The 14980-nt window shown below is 34.6% G+C and overlaps 1 protein-coding gene across 6 annotated transcripts in view; it reads right to left on the reverse strand.

Moving 5' to 3' along the window:
* Positions 1-14980, reverse strand: part of SEMA3A (semaphorin 3A) — a 554212-nt gene that overhangs the window by 34550 nt on the left and 504682 nt on the right. For all 6 annotated transcript variants that reach the window (XM_054687612.2, XM_009453467.5, XM_054687611.2 and 3 more), the window contains 3 exons: positions 14484-14628; positions 12469-12688; positions 9062-9153 (listed from right to left, as the gene is read on the reverse strand). In XM_054687612.2, the coding sequence (XP_054543587.1) occupies positions 9062-9153; positions 12469-12688; positions 14484-14628 (457 nt within the window). The remainder of the gene's footprint in view (positions 1-9061; positions 9154-12468; positions 12689-14483; positions 14629-14980) is intronic.

Raw genomic sequence — 14980 nt, forward strand, 5'->3', positions numbered from 1 at the left:
TTAAAGTCTCCCATTACTAATGTGTGGGAGTCTAAGTCTCTTTGTAGGTCACTCAGGACTTGCTTTATGAATCTGGGTGCTCCTGTATTGGGTGCATATATATTTAGGATAGTTAGCTCTTCTTGTTGAATTGATCCCTTTACCATTATGTAATGGCCTTCTTTGTTTCTTTTGATCTTTGTTGGTTTAAAGTCTGTTTTATCAGAGACTAGTATTGCAACCCCTGCCTTTTTTTGTTTTCCATTTGCTTGGTAGATCTTCCTCCATCCTTTTATTTTGAGCCTATGTGTGTCTCTGCACATGAGATGGGTTTCCTGAATACAGCACACTGATGGGTCTTGACTCTTTATCCAATTTGCCAGTCTGTGTCTTTGAATTGGAGCATTTAGTCCATTTACATTTAAAGTTAATATTGTTATGTGTGAATTTGATCCTGTCATTATGATGTTACCTGGTTATTTTGCTCGTTAGTTGATGCAGTTTCTTCCTAGTCTTGATGGTGTTTACATTTTGGCATGATTTTGCATCGGCTGGTAATGGTTGTTCCTTTCCATGTTTAGCGCTTCCTTCAGGAGCTCTTTTAGGGCAGGCCTGGTGGTGACAAAATCTCTCAGCATTTGCTTGTCTGTAAAGTATTTTATTTCTCCTTCGCTTATGAAGCTTACTTTGGCTGGATATGAAATTCTGGGTTGAAAATTCTTTTCTTTAAGAATGTTGAATATTGGCCCCCACTCTCTTCTGGCTTGTAGGGTTTCTGCTGAGAGATCCGCTGTTAGTCTGATGGGCTTCCCTTTGAGGGTAACCCGACCTTTCTCTCTGGCTGCCCTTAATATTTTTTCCTTCATTTCAACTTTGGTGAACCTGACAATTATGTGTCTTGGAGTTGCTCTTCTCGAGGAGTATCTTTGTGGCATTCTCTGTATTTCCTGAATCTGAACGTTGGCCTGCCTTGCTAGATTGGGGAAGTTCTCCTGGATAATATCCTGCAGAGTGTTTTCCAACTTGGTTCCATTCTCCCCATCACTTTCAGGTACACCAATCAGACGTAGATTTGGTCTTTTCACATAGTCCCATATTTCTTGGAGGCTTTGCTCATTTCTTTTTATTCTTTTTTCTCTAAACTTCCCTTCTCGCCTCATTTCATTCATTTCATCTTCCATCGCTGATACCCTTTCTTCCAGTTGATCCCATCGGCTCCTGAGGCTTCTGCATTCTTCACGTAGTTCTTGAGCCTTGGTTTTCAGCTCCATCAGCTCCTTTAAGCACTTCTCTGTATTGGTTATTCTAGTTATACATTCTTCTAAATTTTTTTCAAAGTTTTCAACTTCTTTGCCTTTGGTTTGAATGTCCTCCCGTAGCTCAGAGTAATTTGATCGTCTGAAGCCTTCTTGTCTCAGCTCATCAAAGTCATTGTCCATCCAGCTTTGTTCCGTTGCTGGTGAGGAACTGCGTTCCTTTGGAGGAGGAGAGGCGCTCTGCTTTTTAGAGTTTCCAGTTTTTCTGCTCTGTTTTTTCCCCATCTTTGTGGTTTTATCTACTTTTGGTCTTTGATGATGGTGATGTACAGATGGGTTTTTGGTCTGGATGTCCTTTCTGTTTGTTGGTTTTCCTTCTAACAGACAGGACCCTCAGCTGCAGGTCTGTTGGAATACCCTGCCATGTGAGGTGTCAGTGTGCCCCTGCTGGGGGGTGCCTCCCAGTTAGGCTGCTCGGGGGTCAGGGCTCAGGGACCCACTTGAGGAGGCAGTCTGCCCATTCTCAGATCTCCAGCTGCGTGCTGGGAGAACCACTGCTCTCTTCAAAGCTGTCAGACAGGGACATTTAAGTCTGCAGAGGTTACTGCTGTCTTTTTGTTTATCTGTGCCCTGCCCCCAGAGGTGGAGCCTACAGACGCTGGCAGGCCTCCTTGAGCTGTGGTGGGCTCCACCCAGTTGGAGCTTCCTGGCTGCTTTGTTTACCTAATCAAGCCTGGGCAATGGCGGGCGCCCCTCCCCCAGCCTCGCTGCTGCCTTGCAGTTTGATCTCAGACTGCTGTGCTAGCAATCAGCGAGACTCTGTGGGCACAGGACCCTCTGAGCCATGTGTGGGATATAATCTCTTGGTGCGCCGTTTTTTAAGCCCGTCGGAAAAGTGCAGTATTCGGGTGGGAGTGACCCGATTTTCCAGGTGCCATCCGTCACCCCTTTCTTTGACTGGGAAAAGGAACTCCCTGACCCCTTGCGCTTCCCAAGTGAGGCAATGCCTCACCCTGCTTCGGCTCGTGCACGGTGTGCGCACCCACTGACCTGCACCCACTGTCTGGCACTCCCTAGTGAGATGAACCCGGTACCTCAGATGGAAATGCAGAAATCACCGTCTTCTGCGTCGCTCACTCTGGGAGCTGTAGACCGAAGCTGTTCCTATTCGGCCATCTTGGCTCCTCCCCCCGATAAAAATTATTTCATATATGAATGGTGAAACATAAAAGAAACCCTAGTACATAACAGGCTCCACTGTGTCATATTAAGATTTTAACATTCTTAAGATCCTAGAATCCATTAATTAAAGGAAACTTATTTATTATTTAGACCAGGAAATTAATAACAGTTTGGAATAAGATGCACTATATGCTGCCTGTGGTTGAATATTAATAGACAATATATTAAGATGACATTCATTTAAATAAGTTACGGGGATTTTTTCTGAGAAATAGCAGGTAGTGAATATGACTTCCATTTAAAACAGATATGGCTTCATAAGCATGTTTTCATGAAACTGGTTTCAGTTGCATTTAATTGGTGTTCGAGTAAAAATAAAATTAAAACTTAGCATCTTTTCAAGGCTTTCTATGTTCCAATTTACAATTTTTTTCAGATACTTTAAACTAGTCCTTATTAAACTTTCTCACTTGCAAAGCTTTTCAACCTGCTGATCTCAGGAGATTCTGACATAGCCTATTGGAAGCTAAACACAAGGACACTTTTTTAGAATGAGTTTATAGACTAGGTTAGGAAAGTATCAATTATGTTTTCATTTGAACAAAAATTAAACTCTTTCATTTTTCTGCTCAGCTGTTCATGGAATATTGCATAAATTGGGTTTAAAATGCATGTGTTATCAACGTAACTGCCTTGCAATTCCTTACATTCAATAGAACTATAAATAAAGCCCACTGTCCTAAGAGCACTGCAACTTGTTGTAGCATTTCAGTCTCAAAACTAAACCCTCTTTGATTGTACTGGAAAGAAAATCCCAAACTGACTAGTTAAAATAAAAATCAGCATAAGTTAGGCTTTTATATCTTCTGAGTATTTTTATAAAACAAGGTATATGTATGGAATTTTCAAGCATTTTTAAAAGAGATTTTCATTTGTATAACTAGTTAACAACAGCTACCATTTACTAGTAATCTTTTTTTTTTTGAGATGTAGTCTCCCTCTGTCGCTCAGGCTGGAGTGCAGTGGTGTGATCTCAGCCCACTGAAACCTCCACTTCCCAGGTTCAAGCGATTCTCCTGCCTCAGCCTCCTGAGTAGATGGGATTACAGGCATGTGCCACCACGCCAGGCTGATTTTTATATTTTTAGTAGAGACGGGTTTCATTATGTTGGTCAGGCTGGTCTCAAACTCCTGACTTCGTGATCCACCTACCTGGGCCTCCCAAAGTGCTGGGATTAGAGGTGTGAGCCACCACGCCCAGCCTTTACTAGTAATCTTAATTTTAAAACAAAACAACACTTTTTAAAAGTATTTATAATCACAGTCTTTACTGTGAGAAGAGGAAATTGAGGCTCAATTGACTTTAACGTGTTCAGAATCACATAATAAATACAATCGAAGTTCAGGTTTATGATTGCAAATCATTTTTGGAATTAGGCTTGTTTCTAAGTACTTTAATGTCAAATTTGGGGTATTTTATAGCAAATCAAAGACATTTCTAGAGTCCTGTACCAATGCCAGTTTTATTTCACCTCTTATTACCAATTAAAAATTTACTCTAAAATGAAAATTTTTATTACTAAGCAATATTTTTCTTTCTATACTCTGATCGAGATTTGATTTCATCCCAAATAAAAGTATATTGGATGTAACTGAAACCACTGGAATGTGTATGATTAGTCAGGGTGTTCTCCTGAAACCAACCTCAAGATAGAAATGGGTGTAGCACTGGTTTTAATTCATGTATTTATATGAGGTTTGGTTATTCATTCTGTCAAGGACACATAATGAACATGGCCTCATGAAGATGATAATATGGTAAAACTAACTGGTTGGGTAACATTAAATGTCTTTAATAAAATCCAAGAATATCAGATACTACCATGACCCTAAATCTTTACCTTTTCTATTTACCTTGTCAAACTATCCCTGACCTTTTTTATAGTATTTTATTTTAAATGGATTGACTTACATGGCTCGAATAGAAACAAAGAAACTGTAAAATTTCTCTGCTTATTTCACTGTATATAGCTATGGCTTTAATGTGTTGTGGGTTTTTTTCCTTCCCACTGTAAAATTAAACAAAGTTTGACAGTGAAATATTCCAATTGCTAGACCACAATATATGTATGAACTTTGCCTGATAGAATAGAATGTTGAAAGTAAATATTTCTTTAAACTCTGCCCAAATATGTTTTGTCTACTTGAGTGCCAAAGAAATAATAATGACAATAATGCATAGCAGAGAATATGGAAGAGAACTGAAATAGTTTTCTATCAAAGGAATATTGTTCACTCACAAACAATCTTTTTCCAAAATTGTAAAGTCCTAAACAAGCATTTCCATGCCAGCATAGTATTATTTATTTACATTTAATTGTTACAGATTGATAATGAAATTTTTCTTTTTTCTTTTTTTTGAGAGGGAGTCTCCATCACCAGGGCTGGAGTGCAGTGGCGCCATCTTGGCTCACTGCAACCTCCATCTCCTGGGTTCAAGCGATTATTGTGCCTTAGTTTCCTGAGGAGCTGGGATTACAGGCACCTGCCACTACACCCAGGTAATTTTTTGCATTTTTAGTAGAGACGGGGTTTCACCATCTTGGCCAGGCTGGTCTCGAACTCTTGACCTCGTGATTCGCACACCTCAGCCTCCCAAAGTGCTGGAATTACAGGTGTGAGCCACTGCACAATATCTTAAATGCTACACAAATGTCATCTAATAGCTATCACAGGTATAAGTCGGTTATGTATTTCTCTGGAAACTGCAAAATGCTAAAAAAAAAAAAAAAAATCTAATAGATATTAAGTACTCGTACTGTCATGTATGGGTTGATGACAGAGATACATTCTGAGAAATGCATCATTACGTGATTTTGTCATTGTGCGAAAAATCATAAAGTACACTTACCTACTACCTAGGCTAGATGATACAGTCTGTTGCTCCTAGGATACGAACCTGTATAGCATGCTACTGTACTGAATATTTTAGGCAATCATAACACAATAGTAAGTATTTGTGTATCTAAACATATCTAAACATAGAAAAGGTACAAAAAAAGTATGGTAGAAAAGATTTTTAAATGGTACACCTGTGTAGGGCATTTATCATGAATGGAGCTTGCAGGGCTGGCAGTTGCTTTGGTCAAGTCAGTCAGTGAGTGGTGAGTGAATGTGAAGGCCTAGGACATTGCTATACACTACTGCAGACTTTATAGTCGCCATACACTTAGGCTACACTAAATTTTTTTAAAGTATTTTTCTTTCTTCAGTAATACATTAATGTTAGCTTTCTGCAAGTACTTTACAATATAAACTACTGAATTTTTAAAACTTTTTGATGCTTTTGTAAAAACATTTAGCTTAAAACACATATTGTACACCTGTCCCAACATGTTTTCTTTCCTTACATTCTTGTTCGATAAATTATTATTTTTAAAATTTGTTATTATTATTTTACTTTTTAAACTCCTTTTGTTAAAAATGAAGACACAAAAACATACACTAGCCTAGGCCTACACAGGGTAAGGATCATCAATATCTGTGTCTTTCACCTCCACATCTTGTCCTTCTGGAAGGACTTCAGGGTCAACAGCACATATATTTGATATCTCTATATTATAGGAGATAACACATTATCTCCTATGATAACAATGCTACCTTCTGGAATACCTCCTGAAGGATCTGCCAGAGGATGTTTTATAAGTAATTTTTTATAAGTAGAAGGAGTACAATGTAAAATAACAACAGAAAGTGAAGTATTGAAAATGTTAGGCAATAGGAAATTTTAGGCCCATTATAATCTTATGGGACCACTGTCATATGTGGGATTTATTCTTGTCCATAATGTTGTTATGCAGCCCATGACTATACTTGCAAGATTGTTGGTTTCCAAAGTCTCATAATTTTGTTAAAAGTTATTTAGTAGGTCAGTTTAAATTGACATCTTTTTAAGTTAAAATCCTCATTAATGTACTAAACAACATAGCTAAGATGTGAAATATAAACTTAAAATCCCTGGAGATATAAATAATAAAAATTCACGAAAACACAATATAAATGCAAAATTATGCACATTCTAATTCATAATATCAGAAAATAATTAAATAATAAAAAAGAACCTTATTTTTACAATGTTGTGATATGATACAATTCTACAAAATAAAATGTAATTGTATTAATAGGTAGAAAATTAAGTAAGTCCTAGAAACTGAGATGGATAACACATCAGAGTCTTTGAGCTGCATGAAGTCACAGACCATTTTTATAGTGTTCATCTCTGTATCACCAGAATTTAGCATTGTGCCAGGACTATCATATCTACTAATATACATTTATTTACAGTGGAAATTAGTTAATGAACCCTGTTTTTAAAATGTATTATAACTGAAAGGAAATATGCAAAGGAACCATGACAAATACAGAAGTAAGAGACTCTGGAAATTAGAAATTCTTAAGATAACAATATTTTAGTGTCTCCTGTAACTTCATTTGCAACAGTAGTGGCAAAATTAGTCTCCAAATATACGTTGGTAAAGGTTTTCTACTGGAGAATAATATGGTGCAGAATCAGGATGATAACTTGTGACTGTTCCTAGTTTATCTTTCTCATACTTGGGCACCTCACTTTATGCATGGTCTCCTTGAGGAAGGCCTTAAATTCTTTAATTTCTTGTATTTATTTCATTTTTTCATCAATACTAATTCATTCACTCATTTAATACATGTTGGTTTAAAAGACATTTTAGGTTTTGGCGATATAACAATAAAGACAATACAGCAATTTATCCACCCCTGAGTGCCCGTATAGTTTTCTAAATCTAAACATACATACTCTATAGTGGCCAACAGAGTCCATTTGGACAGTTGTTAGCTGTTGTTGTTTTTAACTTCTAAGATAAAGTACCAATGTGTTTGTTCATTGGGGTAATCTATGGGACATGGTGATTGATTAGGATTAGTCATCACTCTATACCAGACTGATAAATTAGATCACATTGATACTTTAGCATACAAATTATTATAAACAAATAAGGCTAATGTGCCTGATTTTAAAAATCATAATAGTATTATGATTATTTTATTATCTTGAAGACTTAAACCAAGGATTAATAGGAAAGGCTACTCGGAATGTAGCTCATTTTCAGTTTAGCTAAACTAAAATAAAATTATATTAATGACATTTTGAGCTAAGTACTCGTTACTGTCTTTGATGCATTACTGATAGTGTTTCTAATTCTTCCATTGTCCTGGTGAAATAGGTATTATGCTCATTGTTTTACTGATGGTGGAGCTCAGAGGGATGGTTTAGGTGTTCCAAATGGATTTGTCATGTAGATATGACTGTAGAGTCTAAACCCTTTTCAGTAGAACACTGTGTAGTTTGTTATTACAAAACATCTATGCTACAATTCACCAGTTGTATGTTTCAATGTTAATTATAATGCCAATTGAATGAATATATATTAGGAGCTTTCCATATTATACCTCATTTTTTCTTTAAAATACTACTGAAGAGTGAGGAATAACATTGTATATAGGTACGAAATTGTTGGGGGTAAGACATCTTGGGAAAACTGCTTACCATTAAAATATTGAATCAACTGAAAATTTGAATCCAGCCCATTCATTTTATAGGTAAACTACCACAGACACCTGAAGACTAAATGAGATCACTTGAAGTTGTCAGACTAGATGCAATATTTTCTCATTTTTCTGTCTACCAACTTCTTCTAATACATGTTTTTTTTTTTGCAGTTATAAATGTCTCAATAGATGTAATAGATGTTTGCTCTATTCTTTTATCAAAAAATTCAAATAACACATTTACAGGCATGTATTTTTCTGTCATATGTCATTAATCATTTCAAGGTGTGCTTTAATTTAAACTATTTCTATTAGCTGACTCCCCAAAAGGAACAACAGACACATGGTATATGTTAGACTACTTTAGTTCTCCTCTTTCCCTTCACCCCATGTCCTGCTGCTTCCACCCAACCCCTCTCTCACCCGTACCCCCATTCCTCCAACCCTATACAAATCCCCCTGGGCCATCTGTGATTCAGGATAAAGGGACAAATATATGTACATTTCTTAAGCATGTAGACTAGGAATCTATAACAAATTTACTGTCAGTGATACAAACCTCTCAAATTTTTTTTTGCTAACAAATGATTTCTTTAAGAAAATATGAAATAATTCATACATAAGCTAAAAATTGACTGAAATGTCTTCAGTATTCTGTCATTCCGAATATATTTCCTTTAGTACATTCATGGAAGTTACATATCATTTCAGTTATACTATCAATCATGTGTAAAACAGATTTTAGGAGTGGGGAAGAGTTTGTTCATTGAGGTAAACTTACATAAATAATATAAAATGTAATATAAAATGTAAATAATATATTTTATCATTGAGAAAACAAAATATGAGCCAAAAATACATTTCTTTACATCTTTAGATTTAACTAGCATTGAAAGTTTCAAGGTTTATTTTGACTAGTGTCTGGCTTTCTAATTGACAAGCTAATTAGAAGGGTATGTATGCTAGACTACTTGTCCATACCAAGTTCAGTGTGCAGCTGTCCTGGGGGAAAGACGTACAACTGAACTTGTTGACACTTGAAATTAAGCAGCACTCACCCGAAAAACTGTCATTTCTTCCAGCAGAACCTCTTCTAAATCATACCAAGTCTCCTTAGGAATTGAAACTACTTTAAGAACGGTCCCAACATCTTTGAAAGAAAGTGGGGAGAAGACCACAAGTTAAGTAGATCTGAACAGAGTTTAGTGTTAATGAATGAAATATGTATTTGTCAGACAAAGAACCTTTGATATCGGTCTTCCTTTTAATTCATTTTTTGGTCAAAACATAAGTAAAATATATATTCAAATGCATTTCATGCAATTAGACAAAGTATAAAGGTAAACTATAAACACAATCTTGGAATAATAAAAGATTGAATTTTTAGAAATATATTTAGCCTTGAAGAAGGTTTTATCATGAGACTGCATACATTTTTTAAAATATAATAATTATTACAGAGATTGCCTGGGTTGGATCAATTCTTTTCATTATTTCTAAAAATATCTCCTTAATTGCCTGGTATCTCAGAAACAAAACCTAAAAATAACGTCAGTTTGTCACGACAGGTTCTTCCACTTTTATTACAAAATCAGGGTACTACTATGAAGACTAAATATAAATGAAAAATGCAAGGAATGTTGTCAAGCAAGGGAAGTAGTCAGAGCTTCAGAGTCCTGGCTGCTCTTCTTGTCATCTAAAAGTCTTTAGTACTTAGAAGTTCCTAATGATGGCTCAATGGCCATTATGTGATGAATGACAATAACCCGATTTCTCAAAGTAAACACCTAGAATTGCTTATTACTGTGGTTTTTCAAAAATGTACACTTTGATTAATCCATTTTAGAGCATTAAGGAAATTTAACATTCAGAAGCCAACAGCATAAAAATATTGAATGCATTTTATAGAGATTTCAAACCTTATTTGTTTTTCTAATTTGCCTTGTTAAAAGAGACAACTTGTTTTAATGACAAGAGTTGTCACTCTTACTCTAAGTTGGGCTTAAAAGTTATTAATTTTCCAGTATTACAGATATGTTCCTATTCCTTGATGGAATGAGGAACAGGGGCTTATTAAATTCAAAACTTTTACTCTTCAACCTTCTAGTTCTGACTAAACTTGATCAAATCTAGTTAGCCTCAATTGGTTCCTTTTAATCAAGTTCAACAAAGTTATTGTGAAGAAAATCTTGTCAACAAAAAAATCTTGTCAACAAAGAATAAATTATATGAGAAAAATAATTCATCGATAACTGTTTTTGGAGAACCAACATGATATGTTATATGAGATCAAGAAAGGTTGCTAATTTATCCCTTGTAAAGTTAAACCAAAAAAAGTACACTTTTAAGAAGATCCTTCTGTATTTACAGGACCTTAGACTACTCATAACACTAAAGATTAAAGGTAAATTAGGTTAATCTACTCAGTGCTTCTGATCATGTCTCCGGTACCCAAACACAACTTTATCTCTTTTCCAGATCAAGTTTTACTGAGTAGTATTTCAAACAATTTCACACAAATTGAATCAGATTACTCAACTAGGATCAATATACTATGATGTGCAACTTAGTTAAAAGATAAAATTACTGTAATCAGTTTACTTTGCTGACAGATGACCCTGGTCTGTACTGACCAATAGCCATCCACATCATCAGACATTCAACACACTCATGAAATTGGTGCCTTTAAAGACAGATTGTGTCCAAGAGGAATTAAAAGCTCATGATTAAGTTTATTTGGTCAAATACCCAGAAGCAAGCTTTGTTGCTTTGACAGTGAGTGAGAGACTTCTCAATACATTTAAGCCAGAGGTGAAGAAAAAGGCAAGTGTGACATGACTGAACAAACTTAATTCCTCTGCAAAGAAATTCAATTATAATTTGATGTTAAATGATAAACTAATATTTACCCAAGAGAAATACTATTATTTCTTATATGTTCTAAGGATATTTATAACCAGAAATTGATACTTGCAATTCATTGACTTTTATGAAACCCTGGGTCTGCGTTGGATTCTTTTATTTGGTAGAGAAACTTTCTCACTCATAAAAGTAGACTTTAATATATTACTCAGAACCTGACACTGTTACACCTGATAACATAAGTATTTCACAATTTTGTTATAAAACTTTAAGTCTTTAAAGCAGTTACTATATGGTTGCCATTCTCCTGTAGTTAGTGCAATTTTTTTTTCTGTTTCTCACTAAGGGAAAATAAATGTTATTATACAAGGTTTCAGTGGAGCACTCACTCTGTTTCCCATTGATTTATGTCAGTTAACAGCGTTAATGGAGACTAGAAATTTATTACCTTGGAATCTGACCCTAAGTAGCAAGTATCAGATTTGTAACCGGGACTTTCAAAAATAATATTACTATTAAAAAGAGCTGGGAAAAAATAAAATAATATATCATAATAACAATGGAATTCATTCTGAAAATATACCTGAAAAAGTCTGTTTCTAATTATGGAATTAGTAAAAGTGAATTGTTAAATGTCCATAGAAATGTATCTAAGAATTACTTGAATCAATTATGTTGTTTTTCTAATGAATTTTTTTTTCTTTTCATTGTATGACAGAAACACTGAAAAAATTTTATTGCTAACATTTATTTACTAGATGATGTTCACCTTATTGTAATTTTAAAGTTCAGATAATTTTGTACTAATATTCTGGAACTATTATTGAATGTCTTGGGAATTTAAGGCAGGATTTGAGTAATATATCTTTGTTCTAAAAAGCCACTGGCCAGAAAAGTTATGATGCAATTATAAACACTGATTGCTTACCTAATCATTAGCTTTACCTGATTAAACTTATCTACTTGTCACAGAAAAGGGAATTTATTTTAAATTAGTATGTCTCAACTTGTCAGAAAAGATAATAAATTTGTAATGGAAGAATATTCATGTTATTTAGTCATTTATTAAAGGTGAATTATACCTTGAAAGTAACGATAGAAACTGGCCTCAGTTCTTAGTATACATTTGACCCTTGAACAACATTGGTTTGAACTGTGTGGGTCCACTTACTTATATACAAATTTTCATCTGCTCCTACCACCCTTGGGAGAGCAATGTCAACTCTTACTCTTCCTTCTCTGTAGCCTACTCAACAGGAAGACAAGGGTGATCCAGTTCCACTTAATGAACATTAAATATATTTTCTCTTCCCTATAATTTTCAGAACACTTCCTTTTCTCTAGCTTGTTTTATTGTAGGAATACAATATCTAATACATATGACATACAACATATGAAGCTAATCAACTGTTTATCTTATAGGTAAGGCTTCCAGTCAACAGTAGGCTATTAGTAGTTAAGTTTTGGGGAAATCAAAAGTTATATGTGGATTTTCAACTGCACAGAGGGTTGGCATCCCAACCCCTGAGATGTTCAAAGATCAACTTAATCAGTTAAACATAGTGTTTGGAAAAAAGTTTACAGCTGAAATTTAAAAATTTACCTGTTCCGATAAACATAACATCATACTGTCCATCTTCTGCATCCACTCGGTCTACGACAATTTGTGTAAATTGATAATTTACATCCGTTTTGATCACTATTGGGCGATTGTTCATAGGAAACACTGGATTGTACATGGCTGGATGACTTCTTGCAAAGGTTATAACATCATCAGGAAGGTCCTTTGTAGAGTCAAAACCACCAAATGTTTTGCTGGGACACTATTAAGATAAAGAGAAAATTATCTTTTGATTAAAATCTAGTAAACATAATTATAAATTATATAATAACACATGGCCTCAATGGTTCTACTTAAAATAGTAGTGCAGGCCAGGTATGGTAGCTCACACCTCTAATCCTAGCACTTTGAGAGGCCGATGCGGGTGGATCACTTGAGGCCAGGAGTTGCAGACCAGCCTGGCCCAACATGGTGAAACCCCATCTCTACTAAAAATACAAAAATTAGCTGGGCGTGATGGTGCATGCCTGTAGTCCCAGCTACTTGGGAGGCTGAGGTAGGAGAATTGCTTGAACCTGGGAGGTGGAGGTTGCAGTGAACTGAGATCATGCCACTGCACTGTAGCCTAAGCAATAGAACAAGAATCTGTCTCAAAAATAAAATAAAGGAAAAAAGTAGTGCAATATATAGTATATATTTCCCAAATATATCTTAATTCTCAGTGAGATTTAGTTATGTCACGAATTCTTTCTTAGGCAAAATTACAAATGCATGTAATGAATTCAGTGTACTGGAGAAGTTTGGTGCCTCTATTAGCGCCACAAGCATGAGTGTTATTAGTAAAATAAGTGAAGTATTTGACATAATGAATGGAATATACAACTAAATGCAATTAATCTTTGGATTAGAGATGCTCAGAATAATTTTATTGAATACATTTAATTTTTTACTATGGCATCATGCTAAAATACAAATTCTCTTTTCAAACTGAAAAACAATATAAACTATTCTTTATTGTTTTGTTTCTAACATAATGCTAAAAAAGTACCATTGAGATATGTAATAAATAAAATAATCCCAGAGTTAGTTAAGGAAAAGTGTTATTCAAAGTGTTTAGCAACCTGCACTGCACAAAAAGACCAATCAGAATGCCCATCATGACCAAGCAGAAGAGATAATGGCCCCAGCAGCCAGAAAGATGCATGGTTTTGCACTGGCATAACCTCACCTCTGGATGTAAACACTCCATGTAAGACAATACAACAAAAATGACAAATTAAGATTTCACCGTCTCCTTTCACAATATTTATTGATGCAGTGCAAGCATTTATAGAGTACAATATCTCCAATCTCTTGCTTTTAGTCTTACACTTAAATAATTTCTACCATTTAATGTAAAAGCTTGGGAGCTAAAATGTAATTATGAGAGATTCTTGATCTTACAAGAAGCTTAGAATGAGAAATCAATTTTCTTTGCCACTAGCTTGAAAAATATTAATAATTCATGAGAAATAAAATGAATGTGTTTTGAAATGGGATGAGTATATATAAATACACACATATATATGTCTATGTATGTGTATATACATACACAATAATACAACAATATAACAGTTAAGGAATGTAAGGTTGTATTTCTTGTTTTGTATGTAAATTATAAAATTAAGGTTATAGAAATATCAAATATTTATGTAAAAACCTGGAAGACACAATAAAATGTATTTTCATGAGATTGAAAATTATTTCTGCACTTCTCTACTACCATGTAAAAACAGTTTGCAAAAATTTAGAAATGTGTGGTCAAAAATTAAAATAAGATTTAATAATTTTAGATTTATATCTTATACTGAATTTAAGAACTGACATCTGTAAAGAACATGTTTTTAAATGTGAAATTTCATTCAATCATGGAAAATCTTTGTCTTGCTTTAATTTATAATCTTGAAATCTTTTTTCTACATTACAGGATACATTTAATATCTGTCTGTAGCTGCATTGTTTTTTGACCTTTGGCAGAAATATATTCATTTCATATTTTAAACACCTAAGCTACTTACAGTTCCCGGCCGTGGATAGGGGACTCTTCCTTGATAAGGCACCCATTGATAGTTGGGTCCATCCCTGTGGGCATATGGACCAAGGAACACCCTTCTCACATCACTCATGCTATACATACACACGGCTGATCCCTTGAAAATGTTACTGAACAAGACAGCAAGAATAAAAACAGAAGTTCATCTTTATACAATGGTAAGAGAAATATTGATACTGAGTTCTTACATTTTAGATATGATTTATTAAAATATGAATATAAATTCTTAGCAATAATGTTTGGGATTTTTCTAGTCACATGTATGCATTTAACAATACACAAAAGAACAAAAAATTGTGATTTCTTAAAAATAGAAGGCATAGGTGAAAATGGCTTCAGTACTCATGGAATATACGCCTTCATATGAAACATAGAGTACTAAGTTTTGATAGGAAAAACAAATACATATAAACTATAAATGAATATGTAATTTTAATATCATGGGGAAATTTTTTAAAATGT

This window comes from Pan troglodytes, chromosome 6 (assembly GCF_028858775.2).
Source record: "Pan troglodytes isolate AG18354 chromosome 6, NHGRI_mPanTro3-v2.0_pri, whole genome shotgun sequence".
Classification (NCBI taxonomy): domain Eukaryota; kingdom Metazoa; phylum Chordata; class Mammalia; order Primates; family Hominidae; genus Pan; species Pan troglodytes.